The following is a 16,862-nucleotide window of genomic DNA, read 5'->3' as shown; positions in this document are numbered from 1 at the left end:
CAGACATTATTGGGAGGGAGGGGGCGGTGCTTATAAGCAAATGTAAAGAAGAAGTTCAAATCTGTACATAGATGCACTTTAATCAATGTAAAGAGGTGTTTGGTGCACTTTAATTTGAGTACTCACACTACACAGACACACTCCACGGATACACTATAATATACTGCAATATAATTCGCCAAACATACAGTGATGCACAGAACTATATGGCGTTAAACTGGCAGTAATGATCACAGAACTTTATGGCGTTAAATTGGCAGTAACGCACACAGAAGTAAATGGCGTTAAACTGACAGTAACGCACAAAACTATATGGCGTTAAACTGGCAGTAACGCACACAAAACGATATGGCGTTAAACTGGAAGTAATGCACACAGAACTATATGGTATTAAACTGGCAGTAATGCACACAAAACTATATGGCGTTAAACTGGCAGTAATGCACACAAAACGATATGGCGTTAAACTGGCAGTAACGCACACGGAACTATACGGCGTTAAACTGGCAGTAACGCACACAGAAGAAAATGACGTTAAACTCGAAGTAACGCACAAAACAATATGGCATTAAACTGGTAGTAACGCACACAGAACTATATGGTGTTAAACTGGCAGTAATGCACACAGAACTATATGGTGTTAAACTGGCAGTAACGCACACAAAACGATATAGCGTTAAACTGGCAGTAATGCACACAAAATGATATGGCGTTAAACTGGCAGTAACGCACAGAGAAGTAAATGGCGTTAAACTGGCAGTAACGCACAGAGAAGTAAATGGCGTTAAACTGGCAGTAACGCACAGAGAAGTAAATGGCGTTAAACTGGCAGAAAAGCAAACAGAACTATATGGCGTTAAACTGGCAGTAATGCACACAGAACTACAGTATATGGGGTTAAACTGGCAGTAACGCACGCAAAACTATATGGCATTAAACTGGCAGTAACGCACACAGAAGTAAAAAAAAATGTGTGTTACATAAATCTTTTTTTGTAACTCAGTGTATCTCCTGTGGGCCCTTCGTGGGGCTTCCTGAGAGACTTCCTGCCTCTGTGCACTCCAGGGATGATTGCATTGCACTACTCAGAGTGGGTTTCCTGATGGTGGCCATGTCTGTGGAACATCAAAGGCCCCTATGTCAGGGGATTTTTGTTTAGGCTGCCCACAATCACATAGATACAAAAAGCAGATTGAAGACAGATAAAAAGGTTCTTTCTGCTATGACCAAAGTATGATGTCGCTTTGTTCTGTCAATTAGCTAGTAGTTAGAGACGCAACATATTTTGACTCACAGATGTCTTTTAGATCTGAGCAGATTGGTAGACTCAATCTTTATTGCAATTTTTACTATAATGTTCAGTTACCAAGTACTATAAACTTTTTCTGAACTTAACTAGGTGTGGCCCTCAGTAGTCCCCAATCAAATTTCGTGAATTTTTCTGATAAAGAATAAGCAAATGGTTGGAATTTTACAACTGGAAGTTGGGCAGTTCTCAACTGGGAGAAACATGTACCCATGTAGGCAGGTGCCTACAAAAGGTTAGCATGTCTTTCTGTGTAAGCACTTGTATTTCATGGCTGTGCTCATTTCCTCATGTTAGTTAAAGCAGTTGTAAACTGCTTGTGGCAAAAAATAAATCTTGTAAGGCAATGTCATAATGTGCACATTATGGGAAACTTACCTTAGAACAAAGCCCTCCAGCGCCACAAGGCCAGCGCTGAGACAGCTGACATCTTCACCCGGTCTTCCTTCCGGATTCATGGCCATGAGTGGCCGGGGGCACAATGGAGCCGTTGTTTCTGGCACTGGTTCTGAAGGTCTGGCCCCAGTAGCAGCTGATGCTCAATTTTCTTAGGGGGGCGGCCCCCCCAGCCAGCCAGCCAACCAACCATATAATCCACCCCCCGGCGCTCACTCGATCGATTGCCTTATCCCCCCCATCCCTGCACTAACCCCATCCAGGTTGCGGCTTCGGCGGCTTCCCCCCTGCGTCTCCTCCCGAGTCCTGGCGGTCCCTTCTCCTCCCGGCCAATCAGGAGTTAGGACTCATGGCAATCAGATCTTAGAACTCCTGACCAATAGGGTCTCAGGACCCACTTCCTGATTGGCTGAGAGGAGAAACAGGAAGACATTACCGAATATTAATTTGCTAATGTCACATAACTGGGTGGACTTTGGACGCAGTGCTCTGTGCTCTGTGCCCTGAGCCCACCCTTTTTGAAGCCAATTAGAGCCTCCGGGAGGGGGGTGTTAGGAGCCTAATCAGGGTTCCTGGTGATGGTCCCACAAAGCATTAGTGAGTGCAGTTCCACTTGTCTCCACAAGGGTGTCGAAGCCTCACCCACAGCCATGCTTACATTACAACTGGGACACCATGCAGGGATGTCAAACTAACTAGAACCTCTGGAACTAAAATCCCACCAACTACAACTTGTGGGTGTCAGGAAATTATTACTTTAGTCATCTAAATTGATCGTAGAACCAGAGTTCCTTCAATTCTAAAACACTTTATAAAAATTATTTAACTGACTCCACTCATTATTACCAAATTCTTTTGCCTATGCATAAAATTCTTTGAATAACCCAACAAGATTGGTGTAAGTATAGACTGAACATCAAAAATAAATTAATATTTATTTACAATAAGCCACTTACACACACACACCACTAACAGGTTGACACAGACATTATATTTTACAATGAAGTTCGAAAATGATTTGTTACCATAAAATATACACCTATAAGATTGAATGCAATAAAGAATTTCCCCTTCTATAGATATCCTAACCGAATTTGGCAGATAATAATCTGCGGTTGACTAACTTGACCTATGAACCTGCTGCAGTCAAATTACCGGGTGAAGCTCGTCTAAAGTTATGCCAATATGGCAAATTAAAATGACCACATTTTGGGGTGTTAGGATATCTAATGGGGTAGCAAATTAACTAGCATAAAATAATTGCCCACAGAAAAATCAATAATAGATATGGAAACTATGGATACCCTTTCACAAATAGGTGGCTATTGGCAAGACTCTCACAATATGGCTGCTAATCGCTGGGTGGACCTGTCTCTGGATAATGAGGTGGTCTGATCGGATCTAAATGATGTTCCTCGGATAATGTCTCTCTAGATCAGGAGTCTCCAAACTTTTCAATTAAAGGACTAGTTTACTGTCCTTCAGACTTTAGGGGGGGCCGAATTGTGATCAGTGTATCCTGAATCCTCCCCAATGTCCTGAGCCCAGCATCAGTGGGAGTAAACATGGCCTCCCCCATCATTGGTATAATACCCAATCATTGGTATCAGTGGAGGATATGGTGCCCCATTGTTGGTGTCAGTGGGAGCAATCGTGCTCCATCATTGGTATAATACCCAATCATTGGTATCAGTGGAATAAATGGTGCCCCATTGTTGGTGTTAGTGGGAGGAATAGTGCCCCAAGGGATATATATCACACAAGGGCGGACTGACCATTTGGACACTCGGGCACTGCCTGAGGGCCCGATGCCACTAAGGGGCCCCATCAGGGTTGCCAGCCTCAATAAAACCAGTGACAGTATGTAAAAATGTGTGTTTTTTTTTTTTTAAATCCCAAGATTATAGCTGCCCCGCCTCTCCAGTACATTTTCAGTGTGTGTATGTGTATTCTGTGTGTGTATACTGTATGTCTGTGTATACTGTATGTGTGTGTATACTGTGTGACATCATAATCTATTGCCTTGGGGCCCCATAATCTCCTATTGCCTGGGGGCCCCATAATCTCCTATTGCCCGGGGGCCCCATAATCTTTTCCTATTGCTCGGGGGCCCCATAATCTCCTATTTCCCGGGAGCCCCATGAGTTGTCAGTCCGCCCCTGATATCACATATTACCTATATTACAATAGTGTCATAAAGTCCTAATCTGATGATTTGCATTATATAATCTATGCAATCGATTTATGTTTCATGAATAATTTGAGCTAGGAAATAGTAGACGTTTGCATTTTTGAATGACAATTTTTGGCAACAATGGCAACCCTGTACACAAATGAAATTTTTATTATTTATTGAAAAAGAGCTTTCTTTTGGTTGAATTTATTACCACTGGGATCTTTATTTTCCTGTTAAACGGAAAAAGACCAAAAATTTAGAAAAACAAAAAACAAAAAAGTTTTTCTTAGTTTCTGTTATAAAATTTTGCAAATAAGTAATTTTTCTTCTTCACTGATGGGCACTGATAAGGCTGCACTGATGTGCAATGATGAGGCTGCACTGATGGGGAGGTACTGATAATCTGCACTGATGGGCTGCACTGATGGGCACTCATGGGGAGGCACTGATAAGGCTGCACTAATGTGCAATGATAAGCTGCACTGATGGGCACTTAAAGGGAGGTACTGATGAGGCTGCACTGATGGGCACTTATAGGGAGGCACTGACGAGGCTGCACTGATGGGCACTGATAAGCTACACTGATGGGGAGGTACTGATGATCTGCACTGATGGGCACTGATAATCTGCACGGATAAGCTGCACTGATGGGCATTGATGAGGCTGCACTGATGGACACTGATAAGCTGCACTGATGAGGCAGCACTGAGAAGCTGCACTGATGGACACTTATAGGGAGGCACTGGTGGGCAGTGATCAGCTACACTGATGAGGAAGTACTGAAAATCTGCACAGATGGGCTGCACTGATGGGCACTCATGGAGAGGCACTGATGGGCACTGATAAGGCTGCACTGATGGGCACTGATAAGCTGCACTGGTGGCGAGGCACTGTTGAGCTGCACTGATGGGCATTTATAGGGAGGCACTGGCGGGCAGTGATCAGCTACACTGATGGGGAGGTACTGATAATCTGCACTGATGTGCAATGATGAGGCTGCCCCTACTGTGCCCTGACAGGTCGGCTCTCTTTTCCTCACAGGCTATCTCTGTGTGAGGAAAGGAGAGCCAATAACCGGCAAACCACTGTTTACATTGTGACAGCTGTGATTGGCCCTTTACCCCGATCTGTGCCCAGTGCGTGCCCTAGGGGGCGTGCGGGAGGCCCGCACGTGGGACGTCCTCCCAGAACTGGAGAGCCGCACTGTAGCTATCTATCAGCGGGAAGAGGTTAAAACGAGGCAGGGGAGGTTCTCAGCAGAATACCGCCATGTTAACCCGACCTTTGGCAGACCCTCCCGATCCTCGGCGTTGCAGAGTATTGCACCTTTTGCAGAGAAGCATGAAAAAGACACCGCAAGTTGGAAAGAGCCTTCAGTGAAACAGAATGCATGAACACGGAAGATAAATCTGTGCACAATTCTTACATTGGCTCTGTGAAAGTATAGAGAACAATTGTAGTATAGAGTCCGTCCATATGGTGAAGAAAATCGGGCCTAGAATTACACCCCATAGTGTCCCCCTAGTGTAATCTCTTCATCATAAGCCTGAAGCCGCCGGTTATATTCCAAAATTTGGCTCTCTGGATGGTAGGTAGGAAGTGGTTCTGGAATGAACATGAGACATAATGGTAGAGGGGCCACTTTACTAGAGAAGAGTGTGCGATATAGGAGGGGCCCTGTATGAGGACCAGGGCTGAAGTTGAAGCATTCCTCAAGGGGTGGCAGCTTAGTACCTGGAGTTGTATTTGGAGTTGAACCCATTACCGGTCACAAAAATTACAACAACAACTACAGGAACTACAATCTCTATCAAAAGTCCAAGCACCAGGGCGGCGATGTTCAGATTGCGGGCGATTCTGGAGTGTGAGGAAGCACGTTCATCTCTTGCATGCGATGCGCTCTGTGCCTGAAAAGGAAACACAGGACCAACGTAAGTCAGTGCATTGGTGATAAAGGTGAATACCAGGCATGCAGTTAAATATACTTGAGCTGTTTTAATTCCCCCCCAAAGGATTTGTGTTTTCTGTCCTTCCAATCCTGAGATTTCCACAGCTCTGTCACACAGCACAGGGCAGGAGTTATGATTTTTCTCTACTGCAGTTCAATAACAATTGGTCTTGTCCTTCATCCACCCTTTGACTGGACAGTGAAAGGAAAAGCAGTGTGCTTGTTGCACTGCAACCAACTGGTTGGCTCCTTGTGCTGCTTCTCCCACTCTGTCTAAACTCTGCTGTACAGGGGCCGCAAGAAGCTGATAGCAGGTCAGATTCAGGTGCTTAGGGAGCTGCCATTGCTGACTTGTTTTTAAAGGTCCATGTCCTAAGGCTTCCATCATGATCTTGACTTCAGTACTTCAAGTGGAACTACACTGCATCTAAGCACCACAAACCAAAAACACTATTTAATTAATTTTTTTATATTCAAGGCACCCCCCCCCCCCCCCTCCATGTCTCCATGTCTCCATGCACTCTCCTTACCCTATGCTTCCGGTTATAGCTCCAAAATGTTGGATTTCCACCATTTTTTTGTCTCAATGACAATGGTCAGCAGGACAAAGAGAGGGGTCAATCTATCCAGGGGGGGTAAAGATGGGGGGGGGGGGGGGATGACACAGTCTAATCCTTCCCTATTCTATCCATTGCATTAACACTATATTACCAAAATTATTGGGACGCCTGCCTTTATACACACATGAACTTTAATGCCATCCCAGTCTTGGTCGGTAAGGTTCAATATTGACTTGGCCCACCCTTTGCAGCTATAACAGCTTCAACTCTTCTGGGAAGGCCGTCCACAAGGTTTAGGAGTGTGTCTATGGGAATGTGTGACCATTCTTCCAGAAGCACATTTGTGAGGTCAGGCACTGATGTTGGACGAGAAGGCCTGGCTCTCAGTCTCCGCTCAAAATCATCCCAAAAGTGTTCTATCGGGTTGAGGTGCAGGCCAATCAAGTTCCTCCACCCTAAACTCCCTCATCCATGTTTTTATGGACCTTGCTTTGTGCACTGGTGAGCAGTCATGTTGGAACAGGAAGGGGCCATCCCCAACCCATAGGTGTTCTATCAGGTTGAGGTCAGGGCTCTGTGCAGGCCTGTCAAGTTCCTCCACCCCAAACTTGTTCATCCATGTCTTTATGGACCTTGCTTTGTGCTCTGGTCCAAATCATTTGGTGGAGGGGGGTTATGGTGTGGGGTTGTTTTTCAGGGGTTGGGTTTGCCCCCTTAGTTTCAGTGAAGGTAACTCTTGAGGCGTCAGCATACCAAGACATTTTGGGCAATTTCATGCTCCCAACTTTGTGGGAACAGTTTGGGGACGGCCCCTTCCTGTTCCAACATGACTGCGCACCAGTGCACAAAGCAAGGTCCATAAAGATATGGATGGGCGAGTTTAGGGTGAAGGAACTTGACTGACCTGCACCTCAACCCGATAGAACACCTTTGGGATAATTTCGAGCGGAGACTGTGAGCTAGGCCTTCTTGACCAACATCAGTGCCTGACCTCACAAATGCTCTTCTGGAACAATGGTCAAACATCCCCATAGACACACTCCTAAACCTTGTGGACGGCCTTCCCAGAAGAGTTGAAGCTGTCATAGCCGCAAAGGGTGGGCCAACTCAATATTGAACCCTACGGACTAAGACTGGGATGTCATTAAAGTTCATGTGGGTGTAAAGGCAGGCGTCACAATACTTTTGACAATACAGTGTATTCCCCCGCTCTTTAAAGGCTCTGGTTAAAATGTAAGAATTCTGGATTTCTCTTTTCTTTCGGTTTCAGGGACAATGGTCAGCAAATAGAGGGGTGAATATCCCCAGCAGAGAAACAGACAAAAAAAAAAAATGTCCGGGTCTAATCCTTGACATATTGAGGGGTGAGACTATCCATAGGGGACATGGACAGCAAAAAAAAAAAAAATGCCAGGGTCAAACCCTTTCCTATTCTATCCATTGGACATACTCTCCTCACCCTTTGCTCCTGGTTCTAGCTGTAAAATTTTGGATTTCCACCATTTTTCTGTCTCAATGACGATGGCCAATAGGACAAGTAGAAGAGTGAATCTATCCAGGGTTATGCTAGTGGCGGCCCATCCGTTAGAGGCGTATGGGCACCGCCCCCCCCCCATCCATGTGTCTGGCCCCCTGATCTACAAGCAGGGCGCCGGATGCATGGATTCCAATCGGGTGTTTTTTTTGTTTAAGCATGTGATTAGAGCCTGAGTCTCTAATAGGCTTCCAAAAAGGGTGGGCTCGGGGCGCAGAGCACTGCGCTATGAGCCCACCCAGTGGGCTCAATGAATATTCGCTATTGTAACACTGATTCTCCTCCTGGCCAATCAGGAAGCGGGTCCCCTCACCTGATTGGGCGAAAGGGAATCCGTTTGGATTGACCACCAGGAGGAGGAGGGAGGGGACGCAGGGAAACCGAGAAAACAGCTGCCCAGAGAGAAGCCGCCTCCACCCAGGGATGGGGTAAGTGCCCCAACGACTGAACAACTGGGGGGGGAGGGGGTGCCACCCGTGACCCCCAGTTGGGAGGGGGGGCATACAGTCGGCTGGATTTTTTGCCCCCCCCCCCCCCAAAAGAAAACCCCACCAGCCTCCACTGGGTTATGCATGCCAAAAGAAAAATGTCAGGGTCTAATCCTTCCCCATTTTAACCAGTGCCGGGACAAGGTAATCTAGAGCTCAGGGCACACATGCCAAATTACACCCCTCCCCTCAAGGACCATGTGTCAGCCAACCCCCCCGCCCCCCACAAAAAAACAAACACTAATCTGCATGCTCACCCCCTAAACACAAATCCCTCCCACTCCAAATCTCCCACTTCCATATACAAATTCCCCTCCTCCAATCCCCCATCCTAGCACAAATCCCCTCCACAATTTTCCCCTCCTAGCACAAATATCCCCCAATCATCTCTACTAGCACAACCCCCCACCCACCCAAAAAAAAGGTTTCCCCTACCATATTACTTTTATAGCACAAATCTCCCTTCATAGCATATATCCTCTTCCCCATCCCCCCTCTCAACACAAATCCCCCCCCCCCCAATCACTACTCCTAGCACACCTACCAAAATTTGGCCTCTTAGAATAATTCTTACCCCCAAATTCCCCCTCTCAACACAAATCCCCTCCCCCCCCCCCAATCTCCTTGTAGTGCCCCTCCACCTCACATTATACCACAGTGCCCAGGGCACATGTCCTCCTGCCCACCCCTTGTCCCAGCCCTGGTTCTATCCATTGGATATCTCCCGCCACCCTTTTAACCTCTTTGCGCCGAGCGCACGCAAATATGCGGCCTCTCTGCATCCGGGCTTTAGCGCCGAGCAGCTGCATATTTGCGTGCAATAGCGCCGATAGAACTGTGCTTAGAGAGTGCATCCTGGACGCTCCCGGCACAGTTACCGGCGACTAACGGAAAGCCCCAGTTCACTGCTTGCGATCGGGAGCTTTCCGATCATGTGACCACCAAGACAGCCAATCATGACCATAAGCCCTGCCCTGCCTCCCGGCATTCTAAACCCCTGAAAGGGCTGGTAGGCGCCGGCTCTAAGGGGTTCAAGGCTCTGGTTAAAACTCAAAAATGTTGGCACCATTGAAAATAATAGCATTTTGTTTGTGTTAAACAATGTAGCCTAGAGCTGCACGATTCTGGTAAAAATGAGAATCATGATTTTTTTGTGTTAGAATAAAGATCACGATTCTTGCGGCGTAACATCATTTTTCACATTATACAAAATAAATTGGGATAACTTTACTGTTTATTTTTTTTTTTTATAAGTCATTAACCGGTTCCCGACCGGCGCACGCCGATGTACGTCGGCAGAATAGCACGGCTGGGCAAATGGGCGTACCTGTACGTCCATTTGAATTCCCCGCCGTGCCATTGCGTGCACGCCGCCGGCGGCGCGCACGCGCCGGCCGGGAGCTCCGTGAGTCGGGTCGCGGGTCCCGCAGACTCGATCGCCGTGGGGATACCCGCGATCGCCTCACGGAGAGGATGAACGGGGAGATGCCGTTGTAAACAGCATCTCCCTGTTCTGCCTAGTGACAAGTGTCACTCGATCTCTGCTCCCTTACATCGGAGCAGAGATCAGTGACGTCACCCACACAGCCCATCCCCCTACAGTTAGTAATCACTCCCTAGGACACACATAACGCCTCCCCGCCCCCTAGTGGTTAACCCCTTCACTGCCAGTGTCATTTACACAGTAATCAGTGCATTTTTAATCGCACTTATCGCTGTATAAATGACAATGGTCCCAAAATGTCAAAAATGGTGTCAAAAATGTCCGACGTGTCCGCCATAATGTCGCAGTCACAATAAAAATCGCTGATCGCCGCCATTACTAGTAAAAAAAAAAATTTTTAATAAAAATGCCATAAAACTATCCCCTATTTAGTAAACACTATAACGTTTGCGCAAACCAATTATTAAACGCTTATTGCGATTTTTTTTTTACCAAAAATATGTAGAAGAATGCGATCGGCCTAAACTGAAGAAAAAAAATGTTTTTTTATATATTTTTGGGGGATATTTATTATAGCAAAATGTAAAAAATAATGTGTTTTTTTCAAAATTGTCGCTCTTATTTTGTTTATAGCGCAAAAAAATAAAAATCGCAGAGGCGATCAAATACCACCAAAAGAAAGCTCTATTTGTGGGAAAAAAAGGACGTCAATTTTGTTTGGGAGCCACGTCGCACGACCGCGCAATTGTCAGTTAAAGCGACAAAGTGCCGAATCGCAAAAAACGCTCTGGTCAGGAAGGGGGTAAATCCTTCCGGGGCTGAAGTGGTTAAAGTGTATTTTTTTCCAAAACAAAATTGCATTTGAAAGACCGCTGTGCAAATACAGTGTGACATAAAATATTGCAACAACCACCATTTTATTCTCTAGGGTCTCTGCTAAAAATATACTGTTTGGGGATTCTAAGTAATTTTCTAGCAAAAAATAATGACTATATCTTGAAACCAACAAGTTCCCTCATTTACAGATGGAATTGCATTCCTTGGATCTAGGCCCCATGTACACTGCTGCTGGTAAACGGATGTTCAGAGGCAGTTGGCTGCTTTTTTCAGCTGCCCCTGAACTCATCCAATGTTATCTTATGTGTACATGTACACAGGTTCGTTTATTGTCGTTTTTAGGCAGTTGCATTTATAGGCTTTTCTTTGAAGGCAAAAAAAAATTAGTTCAGACGCCAAAGTTTCAAATGCAAAACTCCGCTAAACGCGGTACCGGTATTTAGCCACGTTTTCGTTTAGAAGCTTTTTTACAGGTGCCTTATTTTTTTACATTACAAAACTTAAAAATGATAGCAAATGATGAAAAACCACTAAAAAAATAATTTTAAAAACTTGTAATTGCTTGCTATGCTTCATAGACCATTTATATACCCCTAATGAGCCTATGATGCAATCCAATACACCACCAGCATTGCTGTTAGCCAAAGTATAATTGGAATTTGACCTATATGTTGTTAGATTTCTACCAGATGACCCCACCATTGAGCTTCACCCCTGACTTGATCAAACATAGTTGCATGAAATTTAGGGTTAGGGTTTCCTATTAGGGTTAGGGGGTTATGGTTAGGGTTAGGGTTTTCCCCTTGAAGAACAAGTTTAGGGTTATGGTAAGGGTTATGCTTTCCCATTAAGGTTATGGTTTCCGGTTAGGGTTTCCGGTTAGGGTTAGGGTTTCCCATTAGGGTTAGGGGGTTATGGTTAGGGTTTTCCCCTTGAAGAACAAGTTTAGGGTTATGGTTTCCAGTTAGAGTTAGGGTTTCCGGTTAGGGTTTCCTATTGGGATTAAGGGGTTATGGTTAGGGTTTTCCCCTTGAAGAACAAGTTTAGGGTTATGGTTTCCCGTTAGGGTTTCCAGTTAGGGTTAGGGTTTCCCATTAGGGTTAGGGGTTATGGTTGGGGTTAGGGTTTTTCCCTTGAAGAACAAGTTTAGGGTTATAGTAAGGGTTATGGTTTGCCATTAGGGTTAGGGGTTCCGGTTAGGGGTTAGGGTTTCCCATTAGGGTTAGGGGGTTACCGTTAGGGTTAGGGTTTTCCCCTTGAAGAACAAGTTAGGGTTAGGGTTTCCAGTTAGAGTTAGGGTTAGGGTTTCCCATTAGGGTTAGGGGGTTATGGTTAGAATTTTCCCCTTGAAGAACAAGTTTAGGGTTATGGTTTCCAGTTAGAGTTAGGGTTAGGGTTTCCGGTTAGGGTTTCCCATTAGGGTTAGGGGGTTATGGTTAGGGTTTTCCCCTTGAAGAACAAGTTTAGGATTATGGTTTCCCATTAGGGTTTCTGGTTAGTGTTAGGGTTTCCCATTAGGGTTAGGGGTTATGGTTGGGGTTAGGGTTTTTCCCTTGAAGAACGAGTTTAGGGTTATGGTAAGGGTTATGGTTTGCCGTTAGGGTTTGAGGTTAGGGCTAGGGGTTAGGGTTAGGGCTAGGGTTTCCCATTAGGGTTAGGGGTTTATCGTTAGGGTTAGGGTTTTCCCCTTGAAGAACAAGTTAGGGTTAGGGTTTCCAGTTAGAGTTAGGGTTAGGGTTTCCCATTAGGGTTAGGGGGTTATGGTTAGGGTTTTCCCCTTGAAGAACAAGTTTAGGGTTATGGTTTCCAGTTAGAGTTAGGGTTAGGGTTTCCGGTTAGGGTTTCCCATTAGGGTTAGGGGGTTATGGTTAGGGTTTTCCCCTTGAAGAACAAGTTTAGGATTATGGTTTCCCGTTAGGATTTCCGGTTAGGGTTAGGGTTTCCCATTAGGGTTAGGGGTTATGGTTGGGGTTAGGGTTTTTCCCTTGAAGAACAAGTTTAGGGTTATGGTAAGGGTTATGGTTTGCCGTTAGGGTTTGAGGTTAGGGCTAGGGGTTAGGGCTAGGGTTTCCCATAGGGTTAGGGGGTTATCGTTAGGGTTAGGGTTTTCCCCTTGAAGAACAAGTTTAGGGTTAGGGTTTCCCATTAGGGTTTCCCATTAGGGTTAGGGGGTTATGGTTAGGGTTTTCCCCTTGAAGAACAAGTTTAGAGTTATGGATTCCTGTTGGGAAACCCTAACCCTAACCGGAAACCCTAACGGGAATCCATAACCCTAAACTTGTCTCTTCAAGGGGGCAACCCTAACCATAACCCCCTAACCCTAATGGGAAACCATAACCCTTACCATAACCCTAAACTTGTTCTTTAAGGGAAAAACCCTAACCATAACCCCTAACCCTAATGGGAAACCCTAACCCTAACCGGAAACCCTATTAGGGTTAGGGGTTATGGTTAGGGTTTTTCCCTTGAAGAACAAGTTTAGGGTTATGATAAGGGTTATGGTTTGCCATTAGGGTTAGGGTTTCTGGTTAGGGTTAGGGGTTAGGGTTTCCCATTAGGGTTAGGGGGTTATCGTTAGGGTTAGGGTTTTCCCCTTGAAGAACAAGTTAGGGTTATCAGTTGGGGTTAGGGTTTCCCATTTCAAGCGCCGTCAGGGTTGGTTCAATTTGAATTCCGGCTTCAGGTCCAGCTGAGCCAGCACAGTTGGCAGAATGTTGCCGTAAAAAGTTGTAGAACACAGCACGCCAGGATAATGTGATTCAGTTTGTACTCCGCCATATGTATGGGTGTAAGAAATGGGCGGAACTGGCTGGCCAGGATTCCAAACGTGTTTTCCACCACTCTTCTGGCTCTGGCCAGCCGGTAATTAAAAACCCTCTGGTCCGGGGTGAGGGTCCTCAAAGGGAATGGCCGCATAAGATGGTCCCCCAGCGCAAACGCTTCATCCGCAACAAAGACGAATGGGAGTCCTTCCAAATTGTCTTCTGGAGGTGGCAAGTCCAAGCTACCATTCTGGAGACGCCTGTAGAACTCGGTCTGGGCGATGACTCCACCATCGGACATCCGGCCATTCTTCCCCACGTCCACATACAGAAATTCATAAGTAGCCGACACCACCGCCAACATCACAATACTATTGAACCCCTTATAATTATAATAGTACGACCCAGTTGGGTGGTGGGATGATGTGGACGTGTTTCCCATCAATTGCCCCTCCGCAGTTAGAAAAGTCCCACCGCTGGGCAGCCGCAAACTCCAATACAAATTGACTGCACGCACTGAAGAGCAGATACAAACCCACAAGCACAAACTGAATCGCAGAAAACGATCTGAAAGCCACGAGTCTGAAAAAGCACAAATCGTCTCTCACCAAACTTTTACTAACACGAGATTAGCAAAAGGAGCCCAAAGGGTGCCGCGCTTGAATCTGAACTGGCCTTTTCTAGTCTCGTCGTACGTGGTTTACGTCACCGCGTTCTTGGCGATCGGAAATTCCGACAACTTTGTGCGACCGTGTGTACGCAAAACAAGTTTGAGCCAACATCTGTCGGAAAAAATCCTAGGATTTTGTTGTCAGAATGTCCGATCAATGTCCGACCATGTGTACGGGGCATTAGGGTAAGGGTTAGGGTTAATTAAAAATATTTTAAAAATTGCATAACACTATACAGCTTATAATAAAAATAAACAAAAAATATACCAATTGCAATTTAAAAATTAATTATATTAAAAAATTGCAATTACATTTTGCATAAAAAAAGACAAAATAAATAAATAAAAAAATGTAATTACATATACAGCTTATGAAAAAAAAATAAACAAAAAAATATACCAATCAATTGCAATTTAAAAATTAAACATATTTAAAAATTTGCATTTTTTCCTCACATATGCTCATTATGGGATCCATAGTAAAAGCACTGAAATTGAGGTAGATACAAGTACACTGCTGCTCTTTCAGCTTCTGCTACTCACTCACTAGTTAAATAATACTCTTTTTTGGGCTTTGGGAGGGTCCTATGATGTTATCTTAAATAAATGTTCCTGGACGCAAACGCGGCTAAACGCGGCATGCAAGCGCGGCAAAACGGGCGTTTTTAAACGGCGGTTTCAAGCTGTCAAAACATTTGTTCATAGGAGGTTGCCTCAGCGTCCCGTGTACATTAAGCCCTAAAGAACAAAAGGTTACAATGTTTATAGTTGGCTCAGCAGCTGAGGAATGTGTTGAGAAACTTGGCAGACTGACTGTTGTGTTTTTTTTTGTTTTTTTTTAGAGCTGTCGGCTTGAGCAGAGAACTCTGCATAGAATCGGGAAAATGCTTTAAGATCGCGAGGGGGGGAAAGAATTTGCAATCTTGATTCTTAACGATAAGGGTGAGTTCACACCATAGAAATGCAGTCCTGATGCGTTCCAGATGCTTTTCTGCATGGGCGTTTTTCATGCGTTCCAGTGCGATTTTGGTGCGTTTTTGATGCAGTTCAGTGCTTTTTTTCCCCCCTCTTTTTACCTAACCTTACATAGGGACATGTGCATTTTTGGTGCATTTAGGTGCGTTACAGTGCGTTTTTGATGCATTTTACAGCGTTCCAGTACAGTCCAGTGCAGGAAAAATGCAGCATGTTCTACCTTTTCTTCTGGAATGCACTGGAACTATAAGCACTGGTGGTAACTATGCCGTTGAAAACCATATAACCTACTATCCATACGTTTTTTGATGCAGTAAAAAATGCACTGGACTGCATGTGGTGTGAACTGGCCCTTAATCGTGCAGCTCTAATGTAGCCTAGTGCTGGTGGTGTGAATGAGCCCTGAATTTATTGTTTTCCTTCTACCCTGTAATTGAATCAATCAATCAACCAATCAATCAACCAATCAGTCAATCAATCAATCAGTCAGTCAATCAGCTTTTTTATCCTTATTACCTTGCAGGCGTAGATGATGGCCGCGAGTCCCAGTGGACAGCAGCAGCAGAGCATACTGAAGATTGACCAGCACAGGTAGCCTTCATACTGCACCGGAGGGCGAGCGGTACCTGTGGCACCTGCGGCAACTGCTGGAGTTGGCGCACATGCTCCGGCGGGCTGCATGGTAATCGTTAAGTTGTTGGTGTTTGGTTGGTAGATGAATGGCTGCATTGGGTAGGGTCCTGGGTAATACGGCTGGCTTTGTGTTTGTGGAGTTGGCATGCTTTGCGGAATGGTGGGGGCAGGCGGACTACACGGTGGAGGCAACTGGCTTGGGGCAGACAAACTGCACGGTGGAGGCAACTGGCTTGGGACAGGCGCACTGCACGGTGGAGGCAACTGGCTTGGGGCAGGCGCACTGCACGGTGGAGGGAACTGGCTTGGGGAAGGCGGACTGTACGGTGGAGGGAACTGGCTCGGGGCAGGCGGACTGCACGGTGGAGGTGAAATGGGTCGGGGGACAGCCGACTGCACAGTGGAGGGAACTGGCTCGGGGCAGGCGGACTGCACGGTGGAGGGGAACTGGCTCGGATAAGGCCCCTGCAGACGTGACATCTCCGAGTGGCTGGAGATTAAGGCGGTCTCAGGCCCGGCCATCTGATTAGACCCTTCACTGTGAGTAATGGTAACTTGTGGTACCGGTTGGTAAGATGGAAAGATGCTTGATAGGAGCTGTTGTTTTTCTCTCTTGAACTGCGAGGCTATATCTTGAGCAAAAAAGTTTTCACGGAAAGGGACCAGTTCTGAGAAGTTAGGTTGACCACCACCGTTGACCTCTCCGTCGGAAGGTACCAGTCCCCTGGCTGTCATGGTGTTCCAGTGGATTCAGGGCTTTATAAATCACGCTTGGAGAGGCTGTATAAATGAGGTGCTCGGACTCTAATCTGGCCCTTCCTGAGCAAGCATGCAGCCAGCAAAGTCAAAGTCAGAGCTTCTGTTTTGCAGATATGATTCATTAGTGACTCAGAAAGTAGTAAAGCCAATAAGTCAGCGTGACCACCGATTTAAAAGAAAAGGTGCAGAGGCTGCCCCTGCTGACCTAAAGGCTTCAGTACTTCCTGGGGGGGGGGGGTTGACTTGGGACAAGTATATACATTTAAAGTCAGGCCACAAAAAGCCACGCCAATAGAATTTTGAGAATGAAGTCGCAATGGCAGCTATTAGCATATATTTTGCCTGTAAGACCCATACAGTGCAAAAAAGTTGTG

The 16,862-nt window shown here is 45.8% G+C and overlaps 1 protein-coding gene across 1 annotated transcript; it reads right to left on the bottom strand.

Moving 5' to 3' along the window:
- Positions 1–2,655: 2,655 nt before the first annotated feature.
- Positions 2,656–16,655, bottom strand: LOC141110331 (uncharacterized). Its single transcript, XM_073601627.1, has 2 exons — positions 15,613–16,655; positions 2,656–5,785 (listed from the first exon to the last, which is right to left on the bottom strand). Exons 1-2 carry the CDS (start codon positions 16,462–16,464, stop codon positions 5,606–5,608), a joined length of 1,032 nt encoding a protein of 343 aa, XP_073457728.1. The 5' UTR covers positions 16,465–16,655; the 3' UTR covers positions 2,656–5,605.
- Between the last annotated feature and the right edge of the window lie 207 nt (positions 16,656–16,862).

This window comes from Aquarana catesbeiana, linkage group LG10, assembly GCF_042186555.1.
Source record: "Aquarana catesbeiana isolate 2022-GZ linkage group LG10, ASM4218655v1, whole genome shotgun sequence".
NCBI classification, from domain to species: Eukaryota; Metazoa; Chordata; class Amphibia; order Anura; family Ranidae; genus Aquarana; species Aquarana catesbeiana.
This window is presented reverse-complemented; position numbering and strand designations above follow the sequence as displayed.

Bases quoted from the DNA above. Each gene is read 5' to 3' on its own strand.
- LOC141110331 (XM_073601627.1), bottom strand. From the start codon at position 16,464: ATGACAGCCAGGGGACTGGTACCTTCCGACGGAGAGGTCAACGGTGGT. The intron at 5,786-15,612 runs GTAATAAGGATA...TTTCCTTTTCAG, and splicing joins CCATCATCTACGCCTGCAAG to GCACAGAGCGCATCGCATGC.